The sequence below is a fragment of the Oreochromis niloticus genome, linkage group LG13 (assembly GCF_001858045.2).
Source record: "Oreochromis niloticus isolate F11D_XX linkage group LG13, O_niloticus_UMD_NMBU, whole genome shotgun sequence".
Taxonomy (NCBI): Eukaryota; Metazoa; Chordata; class Actinopteri; order Cichliformes; family Cichlidae; genus Oreochromis; species Oreochromis niloticus.
In genome coordinates, this window is record NC_031978.2 from 23,808,892 (window position 1) to 23,836,851 (window position 27,960).

General features: G+C 41.1%; 2 protein-coding genes across 4 annotated transcripts; one reads left to right on the forward strand and one right to left on the reverse strand.

Moving 5' to 3' along the window:
• gpr137ba (G protein-coupled receptor 137Ba) lies at positions 1-6,051 on the forward strand. 2 transcript variants are annotated; one of them, XM_003441038.5, is made up of 7 exons: positions 6-761; positions 2,003-2,052; positions 2,158-2,380; positions 2,951-3,097; positions 3,556-3,684; positions 3,828-3,949; positions 4,042-6,051. In XM_003441038.5, exons 1-7 carry the CDS (start codon positions 381-383, stop codon positions 4,151-4,153), a joined length of 1,164 nt encoding a protein of 387 aa, XP_003441086.1. In that variant the 5' UTR covers positions 6-380; the 3' UTR covers positions 4,154-6,051. The 2 variants fall into 2 exon arrangements, with proteins under 2 accessions (XP_013124545.1, XP_003441086.1); XM_013269091.3 differs by lacking the exon at positions 4,042-6,051 and having other exon boundaries at positions 1-761; positions 3,556-3,735.
• On the reverse strand, positions 5,878-27,466 carry egln1a (egl-9 family hypoxia-inducible factor 1a). Of its 2 annotated transcripts, XM_003441039.5 has the most exons (5): positions 26,418-27,463; positions 14,849-14,968; positions 7,172-7,308; positions 7,016-7,083; positions 5,878-6,914 (listed from the first exon to the last, which is right to left on the reverse strand). In XM_003441039.5, exons 1-5 carry the CDS (start codon positions 27,114-27,116, stop codon positions 6,859-6,861), a joined length of 1,080 nt encoding a protein of 359 aa, XP_003441087.1. In that variant the 5' UTR covers positions 27,117-27,463; the 3' UTR covers positions 5,878-6,858. The 2 variants fall into 2 exon arrangements, with proteins under 2 accessions (XP_003441087.1, XP_005473983.1); XM_005473926.4 differs by lacking the exon at positions 14,849-14,968 and having other exon boundaries at positions 26,418-27,466.
• Between the last annotated feature and the right edge of the window lie 494 nt (positions 27,467-27,960).

Below are 27,960 nucleotides of genomic sequence, written 5' to 3' on the forward strand. Positions count from 1 at the left end.
CGTAGCGTAGCGTAAACGAGTGCGCAGAACGGAGCGGATGGGGGCGCTGGAGGAGGCTGGTCCTCTCTCGGAGCTCCTGCTTGCAACTCTGAGCGGCTTCCTGCTCTCTCTCCTGACAAACGGCTCATTCTCATCGCTGATCATGTGCTTCGCTCTCCGGCTCGGCTGCAGGAAGTTGGACTTGCTGCGTTTCTTCCCTCCTCGCTCGTCTTGACAGCCTTGTTTTCTCCTCCCCCTTTCTCCTGTTTTCGCCCTGGCTTCCATCTCTCTCTTCGGCCGGGCGTGAGAGAGAGACAAGAGCCGACAAGCTGGCTCTGTGAAGCCGCAGGAGCTGGCGGTGATCACCCCCCTCTTCCCACCCCGGACACAGAGAGCAGGTCATGGAGGCTCTGGCGGAGGAGAAGGGGCTCTGGGCGTCGGACGACTCGCAGCCCCTGCCTACTTTGAGCCCGGCCGTGCCACCCTACGTCACTTTGGGCCTGACGGTGGTCTACACCGTCTTCTACTCTCTCCTCTTCATCTTCATCTACATCCAGCTCTGGCTGGTCCTGCGGTACCGACACAAGCGCTTCAGCTATCAGACTGTGTTCCTGTTCCTGTGCCTGCTGTGGTCGGCGCTGCGCACCGTGCTCTTCTCCTTCTACTTCAAGAACTTTATCACAGCCAACACTCTGGGGCCCTTTCCCTTCTGGCTGCTCTATTGCTTCCCCGTTTGCCTGCAGTTCTTCACACTCTGCCTCATGAACCTGTACTTTGCGCAGGTGAGTTGCTCAGATGTTGTCACGTTATTTTTCTTTTTCGTGTGTACAGTGTTTGATTAATGAGGGAAGTCTCTGTCTGGGCTAAAAAAAAAAAAAATGTGTCACACCCCGGCTGGTTTATAAACCAGTTAGTCCAACATCCAACTTACAGTGTGATAATGAACGAGCAAACAAACTAAATGTGGGGCAAAGGGTAGATTTGAGTGGGATAATGTGGAAATGCTGAGAGCTGCTTTAAAACACTGATGTATGCGATTGTTTTGTGTATACTACTGTCATGGATGGGAGGACGGGGAGAAAGGTGGACCACCTGGTCGCTCTAGGTATAACACCCAGCCAGTCTAGGCAGATCGCTGCCCCTCTGTGAGCCTGATTCTGTTGGAGGTTTCTTCCTGTTAAAAGGGAGTTTTTCTTTCCCACTGTCGCCAGGTGCTTGCTCACAGGAGGTCATCTGATTGTTGGGGTTTTCATAGTACTATTGTTGGGACTTTACCTTACACTCTAAAGCACCTTGAGGAGACTGTTGTTGTGATTTGGTGCTATATAAATAAAATTCATTTGCATTGAAATAGTTGGCCAGTTTCAACACATTTTGATAATGTTGGTCCATAAACCTCATGTCATAATTTTCTTAATTTGTCATGCCTGCAGAGCATCTTTGAATGCACATGAACTCAGAGCCATACACCCACCCATTGTGGCTGGCTGGATGGCTCAATTTATTTATTTTATTTTTATTTTTCAGGATTTTGAATTTTAGAGAGTGGCATTGTCAGGATACAGGCCATGACCCCAGGCTTGACATGCCACTGTAACAGTGATTCATATAGGAAGTAAGTCGTCCACTGAATATTACCTGTTGCTCTCAGTGCAACAGACTCCCATTCACATCAGGTGAAAAAGTGGGATGCAGTGAATCATTCCTTCAACTGCTTACATAATCCAGATACTAAATAATAGCTCCTCTGGCCTCTGCCTGAAGCCTATTTTTAGCGTAAATCCTCTTGCGCTTGATGTGAGTCACAGTTGCGAACGAGAAGCGAGGCTCAAAGCTTCTGAGGCCCTGCGCTGTGTGACCATTGCATATCCGAAGTTCAGCTCTAAATCGTTTTACAGCCTTGAGGTTCCTGTTTAATCAGAGTGTCTTGTGCGTTTCGGAGAGCAAGAACAGAGAAGTGAAAGCAGTCTGACACAAGGCCATCGCTCATTTGAATGAAACTGTGTTTGTTTCCTTTTCACAGGTTATTTTTAAGGCAAAGTCCAAATATGCACCGGAGCTTTTGAAGTACAGGTAAGACCAGCTGGTGGACTTAAGAAGACTCTTTATTTTATTTCTTTTTAATAGCAATTTTTGGGGTTAATAACTCTTTGCCTGTTTTTGTTTCCTCACCACCAGGCTGCCACTGTATCTCACCTTCCTGTTCATCAGCCTGGTGTTTTTAGTTGTCAATTTGGTGTGCGCCCTGCTGGTGAGGATGTCCTCTGCAGAAGCCCACACCATTGTGCTGGTGAGGGTCGCGATCAACGACACGCTCTTCGTCCTGTGCGCCATCTCGCTGGCCTTGTGTCTTTACAAGATCGCCAAGATGTCGCTGGCCAACATTTACCTGGAGTCCAAGGTGAGATGTCCTGCAACTCAAAGTCAGGCAGGAGTGGTGCGGTGTAGACTTCCTGAACACTTCCTGAACACTGCCACTTACGGCTGATTTGACACCCGGTGCGTCACTAACATCAAAAGGTATTGTGCACCCTCGTGTGAAGAGTCACTTCTGCACATAATTCGTGCTTGCCACGTAGAGATCGTTCCCTAGCAACTGGGCATCGTTCTTGTGCGTGACAAATTGTGCTGCGGTGCGTACGAAAGCTTAAGGTTCGTTATAGTGTGGACATGCTTCTTGTGTGTCCCAACTGTCCCAATCACACCTTAATTAAAGATACAGAAATTCCTCCAGTGCATGAAGGAGGTCTGTTTTCCAAGTTTTGAGCATGCTGATGCAAAAAACCAAGTAGCACAGTTTCATGAAACTTAGTGGAGTGGTGAAGCGTGGAAAGGGGAAGCACATAATATTTTTAGTGATGATCTAGATCACTTTCTTTAAGCCATTTCTTGACGTCTCACCAGTTTACGTCTTATTTTCAGCCTAATATGAATTCACGAGTCATTCTGTTTTGTTTCTTTTAAACTGAAGGGGACATCAGTGTGCCAGGTGACGGTTATAGGAGCCATCGTCATCCTTCTGTACGCATCCAGGGCCTGCTACAATCTGGTGGTGCTGGCGCTCTCAAACAAGAGTATTAACTCCTTTGACTATGACTGGTACAACGTTTCAGACCAGGTGAATCACCGGGGGAGGGGGCCACGATGGGTCATGTTAACAGTTTGAGCGCCTTTGGCCCAAAATGTCATTTGGTTTCCTGTCTAACTGGATAAACTGGATAAGAAGAATGATTGCTCTCTATAGTAAATCGATACCTCACAAAGAGACTGTAGGAAGTGTGGAAACAAGGGGAAGCAGCTATGCTAGCTCAGACCGGCTCATCTAAAGCTTACTTTTTTGTTTCTTTGCTCTGCTGCAAATGTGTAACAAAAAGTGGGTTTTAGTGCGAGTTCTAGAGAAATCAGTCTGTTTTCCAACTCCTTTAAATATTTTATCTCTTATCTCTTAAAAGCCAATTAGCTGTGTTTGACTGTTCAGACTAGCTGGTCAGAATTTAGTAAGACTTGCACGTGTCCTTTTTTTGCTCTCATGTTATTCTAAAATCCATGCATCAATTTATTTTTTTTTTCTTTCAGGCAGACCTACAGTCGACTCTGGGCGACACCGGCTACATCGTCTTCGGAGTGATCTTGTTCGTGTGGGAGCTGCTCCCCACATCTCTTGTCGTTTTCTTCTTCAGAGTTCGACAGCCTAAACTGGACAGGGTGAGCCAGCAGTTACCTTAAACCAGTCAGGAACCGTCCTTGAGATCACAGGTTTACAACACAGGTTTATAAGGAGGACAGTTACCTTTGAGTGTTTGCATTGACGTCTTCTGATTATTTTTTCTGTTCGGCTTGTACCGCAGAGTGGCACTGGGCTTCCTGGTCACGTCTTCTCCTCTAGGGCCTATTTCTTTGACAACCCGCGGCGTTACGACAGTGACGATGACCTAGCGTGGAGCGTAATGCCTCAAAACATCCAAGCCAGGTAAGCGTGCCACGACCTGTTCCCTAGAAACTGCTGCACAGGAAAAAAATGTTCATGAGACGCTTAAAGTGTTTTGATTTTTGACTTTCTAGTCTCGCCGCCGACAGTTACGAGTGGGGGAGCCAAAGCGGCGGCATCGGCGCCTACATCGGCGATGACACTTACAACTTCACTCCTCCTCCAGAGGAGCTCAGCCACTACTGACAGGAGTTCATGATGACTCCCTCGGACCTGTGGCTTTGTTTTGTTTTTTTAAAAATTGTAAAGTTTTGCACACTGACTGACCGACCAAGGCACACTGGGATCAAAGTGCCCTTCAGACTTCAAACATCCAATTTTCTATTTTGTCTAAAGAACTAATAGACTTTTGTTGCCAGTATATATACAGACCCAGTAAAGGGACGTGATTTTGCACACTCTTTGTACAAAGCCTGATCTGCTCGTAAAGGTTTATATTGAATACTACTTAATATATTTCCTGATCTCTGTAATATGTACTGTATTTCTGTTTTATGTAACATCTATGAACAAGTTTCCTTTTTTCATACAGATTTGTTTATATAGAGATATTCATTTACTTCATATTAAAAAACAAAAAGGAAAAATACTGTACGAATGAAGTTTAGTTTTAATATCGCACCAGAATAGTTTCTATGTGGATCTCTTACAGCTTTGGCAGCTACAGATTCTCTGTCTATGACATTAACACATGAGGAGGATGTCTTTTTAGGAATCTCTAGTAATTCTCAGTACATAAATGTCAGTGCCTTAAGCTAGATAAGCACAAGAAACTAACTGTAAAGATACTTAACTTCAACGGTCTTGCTAGAAAGCAGAAAGAGATGGCTTTCCTCTCCAGCTTCTATTGATGATGATGAAACACTCAAAGGAGAACTCACAACGGTTTGTTGTCACTTAGGGGAAAAAAATCTATGAAATTTGAATCAGAGGTTCCAGATTGGGTACTGATGATTAAACTCTCTTTAGGGAGTGTTTTCTTTAAACACCTGACAACAAGGACTTGTCCTCTCTGCTATTAGAAGCGTGGAGGGTCATCTTTAAAGATCTGAAGCCATAGAAACTGAGTCTGATTTAAAAGAACCTCAACATTGTGTCAAATCATTCTACAGTAAGGGAGATTTCAGCGCAGTATCTGCAGATGACTAGAAAAAACTGGATAGCTGAGATAACCACATTGATGGAAACCAAAGAGAGCTTGCTAGAAGAATAACCTCATTTCACCCATGACAGGATGATGGCGCAGATGTTACAGTTTGTGGTTGCTTAACTGCCTCAGAAATTTGGCGGTGTGCACTTGTGGGTTTAACAATGGAAAAAAAGCCAGTTACTACTATTCAAATCTAATCTATCTGTACTTAATGTCATGGAGCATTTTAATTTCTGTCCTTTTAAACTGCAACTCCAGTATCACGCGTTTCAGAATTTTAGCTATGTCACCTTTACTCATATTACTCGTGGCAAATCTTCAAACCCTACGTAATACAAATAGGTTTAGGTGAACCCATGACGACTGTTACATAATGATCATGCTCAGTGACTAATAACAGCTTCTGCAGCCCTGACACATTTTCCCATTGAGCTGTGATGAAAAGGAGAGCACTTCTGAGCACAGACACGTCAGCTCTTCTCTAGAACGGAACGGCGTAAAATCACTAAAAAACAAAAAGAGCACAAAGACAGCATATCAATTGTTGAAACTGAGAATTTTTTATTTTTATTTCCAAAAATAGATGCTCATTTCAATTTGAAGCCAGCAACGCATCTATGGACAAAAAACCTCCAAACAAACAAACAAAAAAAAGATGCAGTACAGCAAGTTTCCTGCAGGGAGCAGCACAGATCTTTGTACTGTATATGGTGCAACCAGTACTTCACATAAAAACCGAGTCCTTTTCAAGGATACTGTCTAAGCATGTGTCTTGCAAACTTGATGTTGAGTCTGATAATTCATGTTAAGCCTGAATAATGTGAGGAAAAGCTGCATAAGACTGTTCAACATTGGAAGATGACGATTTGCAATAAAACCAATTCTGAAATGTGCTTTTAGCAACACAGTTAATGCTCTTTTTTTTTTTTTTTTTTAAAGAGGCACCTCGCTTAGAGAGTTCAAATACTGATTAGTCCAGACATACTGAATTAAAAGAAATTAAACATGCTTTAAAAATATTTGCTCATGCAGAGTGTGGCTGGTTGGTATGCATAAATAAACTGACTCAGCAATCATGTTTCAGGTAGCCTTAAGATGCATTTCTGCGCATATTCACATTGTGATGATGAAAATACAAATGATCAGTTGGTGCTAGTTCATGTATCCAAACAAGATCACGAAAGCCCCCATTAAAAGCGCATCTACTGCGCTGCAGAAGAACTTAAACTAAGACGTTCTGTCGGAAAACTGAATTTTAGATAATTTCTGAAATGACTGCAAACATAAGCACATACAGTAGCTTATGATAACAGCTGATTCATTGTGAAAAGCATAACACATGACAAATTTGCAGAACACTGTACCTTTAAGAAATAAACAAAAAAAAAGAGAAAAAAGATGAAGACTTTCTCTGAGCTTAATACCTGTTCAAAGCAAATGGCTGAAAATGTCAGTTGTAACATAAGCTTACTTCACCAGAGGTGAAAGAAAATAGAGCAAAAACAACATACTATCCCTTTCAGTACAATGTTATGACATTCAAGGTCCGCTGGGTCGCAGAGGTTGGCTGAAAATGAACAGAAATCATCAGATATTTGTCTTTTTTTCCTCTCGGATCTTCCACCCACTCATACTAAAGTCTGCTGTATGACAGAGAAAACACACACTCGCACGCTCACTATAGGCCACATTCTTAGGACAGAGCACTTAATGGCTGTTTGCAGGGGAACCGTGCATCCCACTAGCTGGGATCTGACGATTTGTTGAGATCAACTTTTACTCCTTTATCTCCCGCACCTGCAAGCAAGGGAAACAAACACACAAGAGATGACGTAAGACATCACAAAGGGGTTTATACCCAGAAGCAAAGACTGTGCAGTTGATACGTTAAATCCTACCTGTTAAGTACTTTTCTTTAGCTCTGGCTCGCTCGTCTGCGTCAAAATACCACACGGTGATGGCATACCTGTGAAGATGGAACAGGCGAAGTGAGCCTCCCGTAAAAGAGAACAAGACTGTCTGAGCATGTGCAGCGGACACACTTAGACACTGACCTTGTGGCGTAAGCGGGCTGAACCTCGTGAGGGTTCCGTCTGTCCGACCAGAACAAAAGCAGACGGTCAAATTTTGGCTCTATGTCGGCAAACTGGGCCTTTCCCTCTGGGAAGATTCGAAGAAGGCCTCCATGTTCCTGGAAGAGCAGAACATGAATAAACAACCCCATTATGTATACAAATCAGGACAAAGCAATAGCAGGAAGGTAAAGCGAGACCGTAGGAAGCAAACATATGTGAAGCTTCTGCAGTGATCACATCTCTGGACTTAATCTTCATCCACGCTGACAGGTAACCATTCAGAGACAGGAGGCCCTCCCAATAAACACATGTACTACTCATAAAACAGACACTTAAAAGCTTTTTAAGTTATCAACATGGAACGATAGTGTCGAAGGAAAAGGGCTGTCCAACTCCAAGGGCAAGGAGGAAAGCTCAGGATAGGAAGCAGCAGCGGGGGACGGCTTTCCTGTGGAGGGATAGGAAGAATAACCCACAGGAAAACTGCTGTGGCTGGATAAAGGAGCTGGGGAGTGAAAAAGCAGATTGCTGCAAGCGTGCCGCTTAAACTCTCACACAGCTGATATGATAGCCCTCTCTTCACACGCAAACTGGCACAGTATAAAGGCTCACACCCTAATGTAATGCTATTCCCATGTACAGTGAATGAGGGGGAATGCCGATGGTGTGACCAAACTAAATAAAGCACAATAGCGACAAAGAAGATGAGAGAAATGGTTTTCCCCTGCAATTTGAGCCAACGAGCTCAGGGACCACTCATTTTAAGGGCAGTTTAACTCCATGTATGTGATTTTAATTTAATTCTATTTATACAGCGCCAAACCAGAGCAACAGTTGCTTCAACGCACTTTATATTCTAAGGTAAAGACCCTACAATAATGGAGAGAAAACCACAACTATCAGTCAACGCCCATGACACCCTAATTGGCGAAAGTGGGAAGGAAAATCTCCGGTTTAACAGGAAGTACTTTCAGAACCAGGCTCCGGGAGGGGCAGCCATCTGGCTTGACCATTATTATGCAGATGAGGTTGTATGGATTAACCCAAGCAGGATTACCCTTTGCCTAAAGGGCACGACCTCCTGACCCACATGGAGCTGAACTGAACTGATGCTGAATGCAACAAAGGCTAGCATGGCTCTAGACTCTTAGGCTATCCTCAAATATAGAACTTCAACTGAGAATTAAATCAGGGCTTGGAGTCCATCCTGTAGTTCAGCCAGTCAGTAAAGTCATGTAAGTAGAAAAACAGCCCAAGACATGATTGGAATTAATATTCAATAGTTAGCTGTGCTCTGGATCACCAGTGCAACTCTTTATTATTGATTACAGCTAATTACATCAACAGATTGCCACAAACTATTGTCCTTATGCTCAATAGTTAAGGCCAACAGTTAAAACTCCAAATATACAATTCAGTTAATGAAGACAAAGGAGCATAGACTGATGTCTCAGAAGCTTGAAACCAAAGCAGGATTTGGATTTTTGCTTTAAAGTAAAGTGAAAGGATTTATCTATCAGCAAAATAAGTGCCAATGAATTTTTCTGCTCATTTACTAATGAACTGCCTTCCTGTTTTGGGTCTTCTCTGAATGCATGGCACACTAGTCCTATAAATTGCAATGAAACCCTCTCGAATCAAAATCCTCCTCCTGAATTTCCATTGAGATATATATATATATATATATATATATATATATATATATATATATATATATATATATATATATATATAATATATATATATATATATATATATATATATACACACACCATTACACCCACTCATGTGCAGCTTGAGTCACACACTGGGGTGCACTGTGCAAATTGCTTTAACGGACGGCTGAGCTTCTTTAGATTATTTCAAAGACAGCGACCACATTACCAGAATTTTCTCAGTATTAATAGTCTGTTAACTTTCTTCATAAAAGGAAGCTTCCCATCAATGACAGAGTTATGAAATTACTAATACTGAGATTGCTGATGAAACACTTTTTTTTTGAGTAGGTGCTGGAAACTGTGGTAGGGACGTGATGTTTTTACACCCTGTCCAAGTCAAACAAATAAAATCTCACCAAGCCTGACAGCACCTTGCACTGATACCAGTATGAATGTTTATCATTTAAAATAACATTTACTGTAAATCAGGGTTCATAACTTTAGCTTTAGTACTGGTGATGGTGGCGGTGATTACTGCAACATGCTCACAGGAATGATAGGAGTGGCGACTACAAGCGTGGGTGTTAACGCACGCAGGACCAGTCCTCACCACTCACCCACTGTAGGCTGGAGGAAGATAAAATCCCCTGGAACCCTGAGTAAAATAATTATACTAGAAAAAGCATGTATGGATACTTCATGCTTCTTACTAATGTACAGCATATTAACTTTTAAAAATAGTAGCTAGTCTTGCAAAATATAAATACTTCAGACAGCTGCAATACAGCTGCACAGGAGGTGGGAGTTTTACTAATGTGGAAGAATTTCACCAAAAGTATCACAACACTGAAAAATATGCCTTTAGTAATGGCAGAATTCCATATTGTTCATTGCTGATTGAAACCCCCCCCCCAAAAAAACAGCACTGTAGCCAGACTGACACCACCAATGATCACTTGACTCTTCACATCTTTACAAATAAAACTGTGACCATTTTGAACATCACATCTTTCTCACAGCTGTATCATTAAAGTCTCTCTAGTTCAGGATTTATCACAGAAACAGAAATGGTAAAAGCCACCCAACAATCTTGTCACAATCTCAGACTACTTGTCCTACTAGATAAACTGACACAACACAGGTTGTTAACATAATAATTCAAGTTCCCCATGTTTTTATGTCTGAGATGATTCTTTCCTGTATGTAGCCATGGAGTTCCACAGGGTTCTGTGTTAGGGATAGATACTTTCTACCTTAAATGTGCTCCCCTAGGGAATGTTACAAAGAAACAGTGCATAAATCTCTATTTCCATGCAGATGAGACTCAAACACACAACCAGAACACACAAATCAGTTGGTTAAACTACAAAAACATCTTAAGGCACAAAGAATTGGATGACCTGTAATTTTCTTTTTCTAAAGCCAACTAAGTATATTGGCCAAAAACCTCAGGGACACACAGTCTAAACATGTTTTCAGTGATGTTACCTTGGACTTCATTTCTACTACCAAAAATCTCAGGAGTCATTTTTGACAAAAATTTGTTCTTTGTCTCATACGTAACGGTCTCGGCGACAGCGTTCTCTTACCTGTGCAACACTGTCAACAAAATGGAACATACTGTCACAAGACAGTGAAAAAAATTGTTGGTGCATTGTTACTTCCTAACTGAACTTTTATATTTTCATGTTTTTAGGATGTTTGCATGCCTCTTTCTCTGAAAAGCCTTTAATTCAGGCTGCTTTGAAAAAACAGAACTGAGAGTAACTAGAACAAAAAGATCACATTTTCTTATAAAAGCTTCCCATCATAAGCTCCCTTTAAATCGAGAAACTGTATTAAAACTCTTCTCAGTGCACACAAAGCTGCATCTTTAAGGCCTCGCAGTTTCACATTATTCCAATAGAGTACACAACTGTCAGAGTGCAGACTTGTGGTTCAGAGAGTTTCCAAAAATAAAACTGGAGGCAGAACCTTTAGCCATCACGTTCCTCTACTGGGGAACCAGCCCAGCTCGTCTATATTTTAAAGATTAGGCTTTATACTTTCCATTTTAACAAATCTTACAACACAAGAATTTAACCTTATTATTGTTCGTAAGGCTCCTTGTTTCTCAGTGATCATATTTTGTCGTTTTGCTTTCCTCTCAACTCACCTTGGCAGACACTAAAATGCTGAGGTTTCTGAAAGGCAGCTTTTCCTTTCCCTACAGTTGCAAAGTGCTTTAGCTTACTGTTTAAAGTGACTCCAAAAGGAGGGAAAAATATATGGGTTGTAGGTTAAACCTTTAAGCATACTTTGCACTTCGTATATGCAGTGAAGCGGCTGAGTCATTTCCTTTCTCTTACATTTGCTTGCCTGTGTCTATCTCCTTTCCAGTAGTGGTGTTTCCTTCTTTCTTTTTTTCCCCCGTAACATGGGTTAAAGTAATCATTCACATCTACAAAACTGGTAAATGAGTGTATAATATTAAATCAACATTTTATTTACTGCCTTGCAGATAGATGGACACCTACATGTCAAAGTCTCAGAGTGATTTTATACAGAAGGCGTGGCGGCTGAAAAAACATAAATTTGGGGGGTAAATAACTGGAACAACTGAACCTGAACATTCCAAAGCCATGTCACTCTCTCATAGTGAGGCCCCGGTATCCAGGCAACCACATTCTATAAGCCTAATAATAGCCAATCAGAGGCCAGATTGTAATTATTCACATGTCCAACAGGAATCTAGCACATGGCTTGTTGTAACAACTAAAGCATGCGCATGAAAAAAGCAGCACGACCTACCTCATGACTGATACACGCATTAACAGGAAAAGATTTACTATTTAGATAAGAAAACAGGCGATTCTGCCGAGGAAGTGCTCAGAGAATAGATAATACAACATAAATGCTGCAAGTCAGATTCAGGAGACTGCTGCTTTGAATAAGGTGTAGTGACATCTGATAAACTAAAAAAAGAAAAGAAAAAAGTACCTACTGTTATCACAAGTCAAAGTAAATCATCCTGACAATCACAGAAACCGCATTAATGCAGATGAACAACAGCAACATGCTAAAACAACCAGGAATCCCTTTGAGGGTCTGAGGGTTGTATGTGGAGACCCCTTATGAATAAGGAAGCAGCCGAAAGCAGTACATAAGTGACCAGCAAAAGGGTCGATCACAGTATCAGTAGTTGCAATTAAATGTAAAAGTACTGTTAACTCGGCCGTGTATTTTGTCTCCTCTCACATTCCACTCACCTCACTGCTTGCTCAGTGATAGATGTTTAGAAAAAAATCACAGCGAGAACACAGACTCATGCATGACCTGCTTTCTGCCGCAAACTCGCATCTCAAAGCAGCACAGAGTTTCCTGTAATTATGTCATTTTCATATACAGGTCTGGAGGTCAACTATGTAAGGAAGTGTGGACGTCAGCCTCTTGTTTACTCATGTGATTTGTAATGCTAGCAGATATAGCCGCACATCCGGTATACCAGTCCTAATTTCATGCATAATATGATCTTTTCAAATATCGCTGTATCGGTGAAGAGACAACGCTTAACATGGTTTTCCCCAGAGATTATACATATTATATTATATTATATGCATTTTAGAGTATATTGGGAGGGGAACTGTATTATCTCTGCACCTTCTTTATAACAAAACTATATTAGATTAACAAATAATAATTCACATGATTATTTTATTAACAGGTGTTTTATCTAACAATGGATTAACAATTAACATCACAATCATTTAAAAAGTAAGCCAAAATGTGGCAATACAGTGAACTGAAACATTTACTATACATAAAAATTGGACACAGCTTCCAGGTCTGAACAAGTACAGCCAACGACAAGCGCCTTGCACAGACTTTCGGTTGTAGAAAAATGATTACTTTGCTCTTCGACCTCAATAAACACTTTGTGCATGACTTTATGAGCTCAGTCGCTAGTTTCAGGTCGCAGTGACCACAAAGTGCAGTTCAATTAGTAGCTTATGTTCCTCACTACAGTCAGAATGGAAGATAAACCAGGGAATGGTTTATCTTGATTTCACTGTCAGATCCGCCATTTATTCCTGACTGTTTGAAAAAGTAGTGAAAATGCTCTGTTTGAGGCTTCAACCCAGGACTTCACTATGCAACAGGTTATGGTATGGTGGATAGGACCATCTTTTATATACAGTCTATGTTGAAAACTGCCTCTAGAGCCCTTTTTCAAATGCCTAACTTTTTTAAGATAGTCCAAGAGTAGATTATTTTTTTTATTATTCATTTAAAAAAACTAACTCTATGTTTATGTAGTTTTTGACAATATTATGATAATAAAACACTTTTTATTCTGCACATTCCTGACAGAAGAATGACTTACTGTGAAAATATATAAAGGCCTGCTCCTGTAAAAAGACTAAAAAACGCTGATGATTATATCACTGCAAACCTCCAGAATCCTAAAAACACTGCGATACAAATTCAGGTCATACCGCCCCAGCACTGGTGTCATGTCACCGTCTCCTCAAAGAAACATGAAAGTCATCCACTTTACAGTTGCTGCCTTCTGTTATGGAAACTTGGAACCTGTCTAGAAGGTATGTTCCCCAACTGCTTATCTAATGACAAATACATCAAACTCTTGAAGCACACTGCAGTTAAATGCATATTGCCACTGAGGATCTACTTACACTTGCATGCACAACATTAGGCTTTACTGAAATGTCTGGAAGGAAAAATGATCCAGTTAAATGAATAAAAAATGCCTTGTGATGGCAAAGGTCATAGAAGAACGGCTAGACTGGGTCGAACTGACAGAACGAGTAACTCAAATAACCACCCGTTACATCACACATCTGTTACATCACACTGAACGCGCAACATGTCAGCCTTAAAGCAGATGGGCTCCAGCAGCAGATTCAAGGAGGGGGTGTAATGGTGTGGGAGACGGTTTCATGTCTCACACTTTTGTCCCCTTTAATACCAGCTGAGCTTCATTTAAATGTCATGACCTACCTATTTTTTTGACCATGCCCTTCACTCTGTGACCACAGTGTACCCATCTCCTGATGTCGATGTCATATATATTATATAATCTCAGACTGGTTTCTTGTACATAACACTGAATTCCCTGTACCCAAATGGCCTCTACAGTCAGCAATTAAACAGAGCAGCTTTGATATGTGGTGGATGAGGAGGATCAAACCATGAAAGAGCTGTCCGCAAATCTGCAGTAAGTACATGACGTTATCTTGTTATTATGCACAAAAATCTCAAGACAACATTTCCAACACCTTCAAAGAATTAGGCAATTGTAAAGATGAAAGGCAGTTCAACTTACTAGTAGGACATCTAAAAATAAAGTTAGGATAATACTGACTTCAGTGGATATATTTTAAGTACAGTATCACACAAAGTTCAATTAATTTGACCACTATATGAAAATTCCTGTAATAAAAAAACAACAACAAGAAAAAGAAACGTGGAAGGTAGTATGGGGTGCTTTTCCTTCTCTGCATTTTAATGGGAAATATGAAAAAGGGAGAGTGGCCACACAGCATTTACCTACATGTAACCACTATCATGAACTCTGTACGGGTGTGGTGTATGGAATAAAGCAGGGTGGAGGGTGACAACAGTGCCACACACACACAACAACTGCACTGACTGGTCAAATGCTTGTGGCAGGAAGTCAGAAGTTATGAAGACCTGACACACAAACACATGACAGATGACTTTGTTTTGATGATTATTTTACAAATAATTTCAAATAGAGCCCGACCAATACAGGAGTCATGTCTGATGGTCCAGGATTGAGATTAAAACCAAAAATATCACGTAAAATAACTCACAACGATGCGGTTGCTTTCTTAAAATCAACCTTCCAGTATTGCTCAAACTCGTTAAAGATCTGCGACAGACCAATAACGGCCAGGTATCGGTAGGGCTCTAATTTCAAATCAGTCTTGAATCAAATGGTGATAACAAGAAGGTCCTCCACACATCACTACCATACCTTGGCATTCCAATCTCTATTAAGGTAATATATGCATGTGACACACCGTCCATCGCCGTTAGGGTTATCCACATGGCGGACATATCCCGTCCCGTTTCCGGGGTAACATGCCACCATTGCCTGAAGAGAGGAACATGAAAAAAAAGAACCTGATTAGTAAAAACAGATATGCAGTGACAACAGCAGAAATGTAGGCATTCAGTCTCTACAGCTCATGTGTCAAACAAAAGCTGTACTGCAAGGACAGAAAGAAGGGAGGAACGGGAGCTGGCAAAGGAGCTCGAATTGGATTTGCTGGCTCGTGATGTGGAAGTAGCAGAAAGCCTTGCCACAGTCTGACTGTAGTGCTGCCTCACCTAAACCAAGACTGACACAAGGCACAAGCTGCTTAAACACAGCTGCCTCGTTATAAACTTTAAACTGGCAAGGAAAATAAACCGGAGATATCATGCATGCTGCAACTTCCCCTCGTCTTTTCCTTCTCTACTAAGACTTGCATGGTCTGCTTGGGTGTTGGCAGTGAACCTCCACGAGCTCTTGTAAACTTCTTGGTGTAAACATCGAGGGAGCACGCTCGCTCCCTCGAATGCCCTTCAGGAATAAGACGCACACAAGCAGTGATTCGCACACCACTCTGAGGACTGTGATACAGAAAAATGTGTCGTTTTCTTCAACAACAGAGATTTCTCAGACATCTCAGAGCTTTTGCACTGGAACTTACAGCTGACACTTGAACACCAAACAGCATGTGTTTTCTTTTCAGATGAGTGGTGAACGTGCACAAACACAGGGTGGAATAAGCCCTCATGTTAAGCAGTGTCTAAGCAGCGATATGACAGACAAAGGCAAGTTCATCCACATTCTTTCAAGAACTTGCATCAACATAAACCATAGCAACATTATTATAAACACTCAGTGTAGACTAAACTTCTTCCTCAGGGTTTCTACCAAGTAAAATATTATAGAGCATCTATGCTTGCACATTTAGAAGTTAAAGCTACCCTTTCAACAAATAAAAGACTGAAGGTGCTGGGATTCAAAATGAACATCCGAGAGTTGAACAGGTACATATACTTCTGTACATGCACAAACTTTATGATTATTTCACTGCACTACAGAAAAATTGTAAATCTTTGCGTGCAAAGCCTTTTAACGCCAGAGTGAGAGCATTAAAATAAAATGACATCAGACCCACGTCGGCATCTTCTTACTCTACATGTCTGATCACAGGTACTTGCGTCAGTCCACATTGTGTTCACATGTTTTGTGTGATGCAGGTTACCGCTGGAATGCACATTATCAGGGCCTTTAAAGCTGAAAAACAACAAAACTCTGACATAAAGATGGGGGAGGTAGCTCTGGCTGCATGAATTTTATCTTTTTTTATATATATAAACGGGGTGGGTTTAACAAGAACAGTTGCTGGGTAGGGGGGTGGGGGTTGGGGATACAAACTGACAAAGGGCTTCCTGTAAGTAAGTCGCAATCCAGTAAGCTTTTTTTCTTTGTGTGAGTCTGTGTGTGGCAGAGAAAGAGGTAGAGGGGCACAGACAGAGAAAGCATAGGGGTGGGGCTGGAGAAGAAGACAAGAGTGAACTGCTGTAAACTTTGACTCTTGGCCTCCCTCCAGAGGGAGCAGTATTTTAATGGTTGTGCTACGTGCAGATCGTGAGGAGGGCTGGCTGATCCTCGGCAATGTCACCCCTCCCACCCTCAACTACTGGGCTCGTGCTGCAAGGCTGGAGATGGGTAAACAGCGGCTGCTAGGAAAAGCATGTTTGTGTGGAATGAGATGTGTGTGTGTGTGTGTGTGTGTGTGTGTGTGTGTGTGAGGGTAGGGGAAGCATATGTGTGTTTGTGCGTCTGCTGAGCCGAGGTGCGAGAGCCTGGGCGTTCTGCAAAACCCCCGACGCGGCATTTTAGCTTTCAATTCCCTCAAATAGACAGCTGTAGAAACGTTCTAATGCTTCATCAGATCCAGGAAAGCTTGACATCAGCACATGCTATATAACAAATGCAAGAGCGGTTTGTGATTATTCTTGTTACAAAAAAAACATGACATGCATAACAGCTAAACTTATATGGATTGCTGTTCTATACAAAAACAAAAATCCTCAGAGAATAAGATGTTTTAGCTAAAACATTTACGAAAATGCAAAATACAGACATCCTCGGAGTGTAAGAATCTGTATTAAAATAATAATAACAACTATATAAATAATAATAATAATAGTAGTTGGGAAGGAAAAAAATTCAGATTTTCCACAATAAAAAACATGTACTACTAAACTCAGGTAGCCCACAATACCATTTGCTTTGTCTAACAGAGTTACTGCTGATATAGTCGGGACAGGAGTAAATGTTTTCAAATGAAAGCTATTTTAACACAGTTGTTTCCTCACTCTCTTCACCCCTAACCTCTATACCTATTTGAGCTTCCCTTCCTTTAGCCACTTATTCTTCCGCATTCCTCCGCGGCCCTCATTAGGAGGCTGACCTTACTCTTGGTGTTGTTTGTTTACATTCCACAGGCATGGCTTCTGAAGCCGATGGGCATTCACAGGCAGAGAGCGAGAGGAGGTCACAGAAGAAAGCTCAGAGGCTGTCGCTGAGGCCACAGGAAAGGAAGGCTTCATTTCACAGATGCATATTAAAAGAGCATGAAAATAATTGACATTACAAACACGCACAACCTGCAACTAGTACCAAACCATGCACTTCCTTGATTAAAAAAACCAAAACAAAAAACAGCAGTCAATTAAATAAATGGGTCTTTGATAAAGGCCAAGGACATAAACAAATAAAGCCTGGTACCCAAACACAGACTGGGGGGGGGATTGGCTGCTGCAGCACATGCCTTCAAATGTTGCATAATAAAAGCTAATAATTGAAGGGTTACTTATCTGGTACTTTTAGACTGGAAACTAACATTATGAATTTTTACAGACTACTGTGTTGGCATATAAGGGAAGTTTATAGTTTGCAGTAGTATGGCTAACAGTGCAGTTTTAAAGGGCTTCTGAATGTGCACGGGGATTAGCATTAATTAAGCATTACAGCCTTGAACAGCATTCAAACAAAGAATTGGGTTATCAATCTTTGTTTTTTTCTTTTCTTTTGTTTTTACAAAAAAGTTGTTCTGATCAAATAAAATACAAATACTTATCTAGGAGAGCACAAGCACTTTACGTCTTAAGGAACATGCCGATCTTTTACTTTAAATTTACATCTGCTAGTGACCAGTGAAGATGACAAAAAATAATACTCTGCTGCAGAACTATGAGAGCATTAAGACAAATTTAACAGTGAACAACAGAGACTACTGTTTTACTGCAAATCAATGTAGTGGATAAATAACAGAGTTTTAGAGGGATGGTAAATCTCTCTTTATCTGCTCCAACACTGACAGAAAGTAGACGATATTAGATGTGGAACTAAAGAGATGAAGAGATAAGAGACAATTTGGGATTATATGAGTGATTCTCACATTGAGGGGAGGGCTCCAAGGTGAGACATGAATGACCAGGTAGGAAAAAATGTAGTGAATAAGTATGAAAATATGATTTGGGTGGGGGAAATAAACATGTTTTGTGTTGTGCTGACCTTGGAATAAATTAAATCTGGATCTTTCTTGTTATTAAAAAAAAGACTTAAAAAAGAAAAACCCCCAAAACAACAACTTTGTGGTGTGAGTAGGTAGGTTGTAATAAACTGTATGACAGCTTACTTAAAACGAGAATATGCTAGTACTTTCATCTTCAACAGCCTGAAATGATTCAGGACACGTTCCAAAAAGCCCACAGCTTCGTGGAAAGTTCAGAGTGTTTCAGCGTGTAAACTTTCACCCTGCCGTTCCTCACTTCTGATCCCTGAACATCCTTTCAGCTGTTCTCTCAGTTTGCTCTCGACAAACAGTCCCATTATTTATTTTCCACGACAACGCTCTGCTTTTCAGGTATATATATATGATTACATTTCAGTGGGAAATGAGAGAATAAACCCAAGTTGTTTTTTGTAGCTCATACATTAAGTAAGCTACGGTGCCTTAAGCATTGTCTGGTAAAAGAAATGCTAATGCAAACATTTAAAGTGCTGCTATATAGAAAGAAGGAAATAACTAATAAATTCAGCAGAATGACATATATTTACCAGAACATGTCCTCAAACTAAAAGCTGGTTACAGCTTTAAACATAAAGGACAGTTGCTTAAAACAGACCTGTGAATCAAATGCATCTACACATGACATTAGGGAACTTTCACCCTGTGTCGACACATAACTCAGGATGTGAGCCTTGAACTGGGGTGGAGAAAAATGGAAAAGCTGCAAGGAGTCCGCTCACTTCACATAAGAGATGCTTATCCAAACATGAGTACAAACAGTTGGGATGGAGACCTTGTAGCACAGAGGAGTGTGGGAACCACAGCAGTTTGGGTTTTGGCCCAGGATAGCTCACTGCTTTATCTGTCCGAGAGTGGTGCTGCCTCGGAGGAAATCCTTGTTTAAAGTAATGGCCCAGTTTACTCTTTTCTTCTTTATGGCAGGCTGTGAACAATTGAGGGACGTATGCAGCAGCGACACTACCCTTTAACCTCCACATGTTGCAGTGGAAACACAAACGCACTCTGTGGTACTGTTACGCAAATACTGTGAGAGGAATTGTTTAAATTGTTTAAACTTGAAAGCGCTGTATATCTCAGCACACTCTCCCGCTGGCGAACTAAAGATAAATCCATATGCTGATCTCTGTGAGCTGCTTTAAGTTTCACCCGGAGTAAACTCAGGTCTGGGATCCAGTGACAGACCAAAACTGCCCTGCAATCAGTCAGGCTGTGTCTTTTCATATTAGTGCAATTAACTAAGTTATAAAACCAATAGGGGGAAAAAAAAGGATAACTTTTCTTTATTACTATTCATTTTTGCTATAAAGCTCTCGCTTTTTCTTGTGTCATAAATCGAGCCACCCTTTTCTTTTAAAGCTCAAGCTCACTCACTGTTTAGTGCAGCTCCAGCCACGAGGACTAAAAGAGAGCCTTCGGTCAACGAGATTTATCTAGAGAAAGTAAAAACTGTCAGCTTCAGCGCCTTGTTGTTCACCCATGGTTGCCGTGCAAGTCTCCTAAAGGCCCCAGTGTACCCAACATGTTGATCGCTTCGTGCACCGCTGTTAACGGCTTTTAAAGCCACGTCTATTTATGCTTGTCGTCAAGGCGCAGGCAGTTGCTGCTGTCTTCTCCTGAACGAAAGGTGTTTCCACTCAGACAATACTATCACATCAGAGCTGATATAGGAACACGTACAATCAGTGAACCTCTAATCCTCTGTACCGAAATATCCTTAAAATGGTGATAAAAACTGACATGATTGAACACTTGAGTCTTCAACCCAGCTGGGGCAGCAAAATGCGACAGGTTACAAAAATCGAGAGGTACACGACCGGCTTATTAAGGAAATCCCCCAGAAAAAAGATTTAATCTCAATAACAGCTTGATGTTTAAGTTAATAAATAATTATATTAAATAATCACAATTACCATATTGACTAAAATCTGGATTTTTCACAGAGTTCAAGAGCCTTGACTCATATTCAATGAAAACCAACAGAGCAGATATTTTTTATCTGACCTCTGATGGTTCCATCCACTCCACCAACTGTGTGAGAGCCATGTGAACTCATTCTGAAACTGGGTGATGTAGCATGTTGATATGTTACAGTTGAACATGTCAAGATATGAGTTAACAAATTGGCTTTCAAAGTAATAATACAGAAAGTGAAATCTACAGCTATATTAAACATGACTTAAATGACAGCTGAAGCCTTCATTTACTGTTGCAAAGAGGCAATTATAATTATTAAAGTATCTAATTTGCAAAAATATGTTCATCTGCTCCACTGTGGGTCACCACAGTGGATGGATGTTCATGTTTGATATGGCACTGACATTGCCCTTCCTGAACACAACCATCCTGTTTATCAGGGCTTGAAATACATTAGCTTGTGATCCCCTGAGGCTGTGTTTTCTATTTTAAAAAAATTCCAATTATGCTTTAATTTGTTTTTTTAAAACCACCATTACTATCACGCTCCACCCACCATAAATCCTTCCTGTCTTCAAGCCCACGGTTGCAAGTAGTAAAAAACAAAGAGCTCTTTCTCAGGGCTCCACCTGGATCACGGCCAGGTGTTGCTCTTAGACAGCTGTGATAGGAAACAGAGGGATGGATGTGCGCTTAAAGCTTTAATAAAATGTAGATTTTAACAGCCTCATTTTAACCAATGAGCACTTATTCAAGAAAACAACACTGTAACGAATGCTGGATTAAATTAGATGCATTCATCCCTCTCTCTGGTATGTCACACTGATTTAGAAATCAGTCTACGTGGCTTAGACCACGCTATGGTTTTAATTAAAAGAATGGTATCATGAGCATTTGAAGAAATCCACAGATGGATTACAGGCTTTGAGAGGGGATACGTGACCACGATGGGTGAGCCTGAGCGCTGACTAATTCCTGGACTATTTCTGGTCAACAGTGAGATGGTTAAACAATAAGCAGGATAAAACCAGGCATGAAAGGTGCTGCACTTAAGTGAAGCTGGTACTGTAGGCCGACGGAATGAGCACCTCATGGAGCCTATAGCATAACGTATAGCTGGCCCCAGCGCTCAGAGGACCACTGTCACATGACTTCCTCTTGTCTACTCGCTCTGTAGAGCTTTAAGATTTAGGTCAACGGTCAACTTCCTTCTGAAAGCACATGTCCACACGTCGCTCTGTGACAGAACAAATGACAAAAGCAAATAACTGCCAACAACGTCAAAACACTGTTGTCAAACTCTGTTGATAGGGAAGGGGTCTGTCCAGTTCTGTCCTGTTTCAGTTGAACAGCTTTGAAATGAATGAACCGAGTAGATGCTTTCATAGCATGAGAAAAAGATTTTGAAAAAACAACGGAAAATTGCAATACCGCATACCGTATTACATGCTCACAGCCTACATCAGTAACAGCTTTACAATTAAACTTCCTTAAAAGTCGTCCTTTTCTTGACAATTTACAAATGTGTTCTTGATGAATCAATTAGTGCCCAAAGACAATATAAAAAGCAAACACAACATATTTAAATGTTTATCTTTAATCTAACAGTCTATTACCAAACTACAATGCATTTACAGACAACTAAAACTAACAAAACCTGCAAATGCACACAATTAAATTATATCTATGGGATGTATTCCTTGCTGAAACAACTTTTAAAATTATCGCATACACAAGGAAGCACTAAAAGAAAGCAAGCCCAGAAAACTGTTTGTTTGTTGTTGTCTCTAGGGCTTGCCTACAGTTATGTTACAGGGGGATGTTTTTTTCCACAGCTGACCCGTTGTTTTTCACAATAAAGAGTCATGTTTGAGACAGTAATGCAGCTGGAATCCAGATATGTGTAGCTTTGCAGCGCCCTGACTATCACATGAAAAAAAAGGACCAAAAAAACAAACAAATCAGGAGCTACATCTCCCTCGTGTGTATTGGGCTGCATTATATTTGAAAACTTGAGCCGCTGTGGGACCTCATTACAGTATATACAGTGTTTAAATTCAGTACTGAGTCATATTTCAGCATGCTTAACACGGCTATCATGTTTCATGTGAACGGCATAACTTTAATAATGTCAGCTTTGAAAAGTAGCAGTAAGGGTGTTTTATTATGGAGCCTTAGCTTAGCTGGCTATTCTTTTATCATGTAAGACAGACTAACGGTAGCGTGGAATAAGTCAGTAACAGGACAATTATGTTGCTGCTACAAGCTTCTTTAGGTTTCCGGATAATGTTTAAATGGTATCAGAGAGCATTCAACATGCTGGATCTGCAAAGAAACAAACATGTCCCGCTGCCTGCAACTTCCCACAGTGTTATCAAGTGAACGGGGGAAATGGAAACAATGGCATTTAATAACTATTTGGGCAAAATCTTTTTCCTCTGTCTCTCCCAATGCGAATTGTGCTTACATTGTGTCGTATCCCTTTGAGCCATTGATACTTGCGCCCTTTCCATTTGTGCAAGTCATGCTGATATTTGCTGGTCACAGTCCAGCCGTGTGTTTGCCAAGGCAACTAGGGCAGTAGGCGAGGAAGTCAAGTTCTCAGTAGAGTGTGAGTGAGCGGCCAGCTGCGTGGATCAACAGCACAACCTGAAATAATGTGCTTTCTCCAAAACATTTAGGCCTACTAAGAAACAGCCGAGGGGGGGAGTAGAGGGGGGACCGACTGGACAGGAGAAGCAACCTAAAAATAACAGCGTACGGCAACTAGAGCTGTGCCAGCACAGAAAAACAAGTACCTGGAGCGAGTAAAGGCCACAGACTTCAATCGAATGTGGGCTGTTTCACCACTAGATCCTTTAAATGTCAAGAGCTGTTATAACAGAACATGATGTAACAAAAGTAGATCAGGGACTACTCTTAGTGTATCATTTTTAAGCGCTAATTCCAGTTCTGGTATAGTCTGTTATTTCCCTCTAAAAAGATGTGACAAACACATCTCAAGGCCAAAGATCAAAGAAGTCCTCAAAACTGCTTAAAGCTTGTCAGAAAGGAGTTTTTTATATGCAAAAGAGTAAAAAGATAAAATAAGTTTACAGATCAGGATATTAAATACTGAAATTGTGGTAAAACTCAAAGAGCTACGAAAGGCTGCTTTCTGCCATTTAATTGTTAAATTGTATTTATTTTGCCATGTATAAGTCAAACTTATCTCAACTTAGTAACTCAAACTTTTGATATGATAAACTGAAATTTCAAGTTACTAAGATGAAATTTATATATATATATACATATATGTATATATAATCTGAATTTTTAACTTTTTATTTATTTATTTGTTTTTAATTTTTTAACTGGATGGAAAAATTATTATTTTAAGTGGCATAAAGAAAAAAACCATTAGATGCAATAACTGTTAATAAGACCTTAAATTTTTTTTAATCCTTTTTTTTTTTTAAATGTACCAGATTTTAATAACACTTCTACAAGAAATCTGACCTTATTAAATGTCATAATGTTTACTTATTTTTAAACTATTCTAAAAAATGTGCTGATTTCACTATATGGTGTTTGTTAACTCTGAAGTTAAATCATGTTTAATCTACACACGATTTGGACAAAACGTTACAAAAAACCCTACATTTTCCCAAATGACCTTTAAGTTTATGTACTACTCCAATATCTCAGTAAAAATACCTGCTGGTTTGCAATGCTTTGAACCAGTTTCAAAGTGTTAGTGATTTATCTGGAGAAAGTAAAGCTGTGAGCTTCAGCTCTTTGTTATTCACTTCACGGCCTCTGTGCAGGTCTCCTAAAGTGTACGAGCCCACAGCCGGCACAGCCTCCACCAGCAGCAGCAAGCTTCCTGTGGTGTAGGCAGAAAACCCTAACCCTTGTGAAAAAGACTTTGTGGTCAAAAATACCTGTCAGTTTAGCCATAAACCTAGGCCACGTATTCCCCACCCCACTCACCTCTTATTCACTGATTTATTTATTTTTCATTTTGAATTAGATTTAAAAACTAAAGAAATCGCTCTGAAAAACTGATTTAATCTCAAACAGCTTGATGTTTAGGTTAATAAATAATTATATTAAACAATCAAGATTATAATATTAACTAAAATCATTAAAAAAATGTTCACAGTCCAGCAGCTTTTATTTATTCTCAACCAAGAGAGCAGATATTTGTGATGGCTCCATCCACTCCATCAACTGTGTGACTACAAAGTTGGTTTATTTCTCTAATATTATAATAAAAGGCCCGTTGCTTTAGTGTTTTTTGCTTCTAGCCAGATTCAAAGTGATGTTGCTAAACTTCTAGTTAATAGTGACTATAGCTTTCAGAGAATTTCCCTCAGGAGAAGAGGAGGAAGAGGAGAAAGCCGGAAAGCACCTCGTCCTCTCCTGAAGCAGTCTCATGCTATAAGGCCATGGTGACCAGATCTGTCAAGAGTCGCAGGTCACACGCAACCATCTTTATCCACTAGACAGCACTAACAGTTAGGAAAAAACAAACCAGGTGCCAGGAGAGCTTCTGAACCCTAGCAGCTCAGCCTGAAAAAACGAGAACATCCGACAATTAAAAACAAGTTCTTAGAAAACACATTTTAGTGAAACAGAAGCTACCCACAGCTTCCTCTTCCCCCAGAAACACACAGGTTTTCTTCTCAGTATGGGAATGCTGCCTAACCAAATACGTCTGTGCGTGACACTGAACTTATCACCACAACCTGTCACCACTAAAGCGATGTCAGAGGTCATAGTGAGCCGCAGTAAATTCTCAGTAGAATGGGGCCTCGGGCTGGTTTCTGCCACATGGTTGCAGCTTCTTCACATCACTCACATTTTACCAAAAACAAAAGCTAAAGTACAAACATATGAATGCAATATATACACTCTGATGAGCTGGACTGTCTTTGCTGTTTGTGGATGTGGCAGCATGTGTTAGCTGTGTTAGTCGTCTCACTGGTCAGAATGACCTTCCTGAAACTAACGCAGTCTGTCACAACATAATAGCTCCGCTATTCACTGCTTACTAAGGTGCTTTCAGCGAAATCTGATCCCTGATTTGGAGACTGTGCTTTCTATATCTGATTCTTTCCCCATCACGTTTATTTTAAATAGAGCACCAAACATAATTAAACAGCTACGAAACACATCTAAAAACCAATAGTCATTCAAAATATGAACAATACACACTTAATGGAGGGAGGATTTTAGCAGTTTTTGTCTTAGGTGCATTTACTTTGCATAATAACTAAGAAACTGAGTGCAACCTGTAGAAGTGAGGACTGGATTTGAGCAGTAATCTATGGATAATATGGATTAAGGAATATATTCTGTAGGCATCAGAAAGCTCAAGTATTTACACATCTAATATACTTTTTTTTTTTTTTTTTAAATCATTTTAGGCTAGAATAAACAGTCCAGCATGGCATATGCTTGCAGCTGCTTGCTAGAAAAAGCCACGAGACAACAATGTGCCTCGTGCTTTGCTTTCATTAGATTTCAGCTGGATTTCATTTGATTCAAAGATGCTGCAGACACGTGATCTATCCAAATTTAGTCTTTCTTATTGGTTGAGGTATTGCGTTTATTTAAAGCAATGATTTGAGGGTGTCTTTCTATTGCCATGGCGACCGAACACGTGCGCTGTCTGTGCACACTCTTCATGCGTCCAAAACAAAACCATTAACATGTGAGCAGCACCAGCAATCACCTTTCTGACTCAGAGCAAAGCCAGAAGAGGACTCGGCAGCCTCTAACCCGCAAAGTCGAATCTAATTAGCAAACAGGGCTGATCTATTACACCTAATAGCACCTTAACGACAAAGTGGGAGGAAAAAAAGCTTCTGCAGAATGATGCATCCCTGTTAGAAATCTGTGGTACTTTTGATTTCATCCCCACGCAGCCAGAGTACTGCTGCTTTCCTGACCTTGTAGTGTGTGTGGCAGGTGTCACACCAGCAAGCCTCTGGCTCCTGGGGGATGAATGCAGTAGATGCGCAGTGTGCGCGTGTGCTTCGTACTTACCTTTGTTCTTCCATTTATCGTATAGTTTCCCAGTTTGCCATTACAATGTCTAATCAGGTCGTCCATGCGATTCATTAGAAATTGGATCCTCTCGCAGTGGGGCTCCTTGCCATCGATCCACGTGATTTTATCACCTCGGATGTCTTTAGTGGAGTCGCTCTTTTGACTCACCAGTTGACCGTCCGTGAACTTGCCAGTTTCGTACAGGGCCTTGACATTTTCAAGAATGCCCAGCCCGATCTCTGCTCCTAAAAAGTCGTCCACCACACAGATGCCGTGCTTATTCATGCACGGCACTATGCACTCCAAGGCAAGTTTCTGCGGGGATAAGCTGCTCTGTCCGTTAGGTGTGGCAGTGCTGTCAGACCTATTATGTTCAGCTCTCACTTCAATTCTCAGTGCTTTTGTGTTTGTACTTGTGTTTGCACTGTCCGCTTCCTCGGGGCTTTGCTCTTCTCGACATTTCTCAGGCGTCTCGTCGTCCCCAGGCTGCGGTGCCTGCTCGGGCTTCTGTGCAGGCAGCTGCGGCTTGTCCGCCTCCTTACAAATGAGCTTGTGTTTCTTCCAGTCCTGCTTCTGGTGCTCCTTGCTGCAGTAGAAGGAGCTGCGGCATCTACCGCACTTAAGAAGGTTATCAAACCTCCCGCAAAGTTCACAGTACTGTCGGTCTCGGTCCAGCTCGCTCTGCGGCTTCTCCATGTTTTGAGGATACAGGAGGCGTACTGCTCCTTTAATACCGATCCTTCACGCGCCTTGCTAATCGACAACTTTGGAAACGACCCGCCGCCGCTGCCACGCTGATACCCAGGGGAACCAAACACTCAAAACCCAGCCATTTTATCGCACTCATGTCCTTTTCTGCCTCGTGTGTCAGTGGAATAACACGACAACGTGCGCCCACGGACCAGCATTTAGGGGTGGGTCGAGGTCTTTGGGAGGCATTTCTGCAAGCTAGCTCTACTTCCCGGGGTAATGGATGGCGCCGCTCAGAGTGTGCTCAGCCAGCCCTGCCCGAGGACCGGCCCGCTCTGACGTCAGCACAAAGGCACCGCCTCTCTCGTGCTGCCTTCAGGTGCGGTCGGACAGACAGTTGGCGGTGAAAAAGTGGCGTGCTCGCGACACGTGGAAGTTCATGTTCAAGTCTTGTCGGGGGTATAAAGGGAGCATGCGCCTCTGGTCAGTCAGTAAAAAGTGATGTAAATATGTTACCCTATCTGTTTCAGTTATGCAATATATTCATGTTCTCTAACAGTGCAGAAAATTAGCTCCACCAACCATGCAGTAATAGGTATAAATAAAAATCCGACATGCAAAATGTGCAACAGACTGAAAGGACATAAATGCACTTTTATACTTTGAGTACACAATCCAGTATAATAGGTTATAAATCCAATGTTGCTTTCTTTATTACTTTCCCCAATACTGTAACACTGCAATACTGTGTAATGGCAAATTAAAGGTAGCGCTGTCATTTAAATTTGACGCAAACCGCTTACAGATTTGTGGAAAGGACAAGCAAAAGAGATATAGCCATATGGCAAGT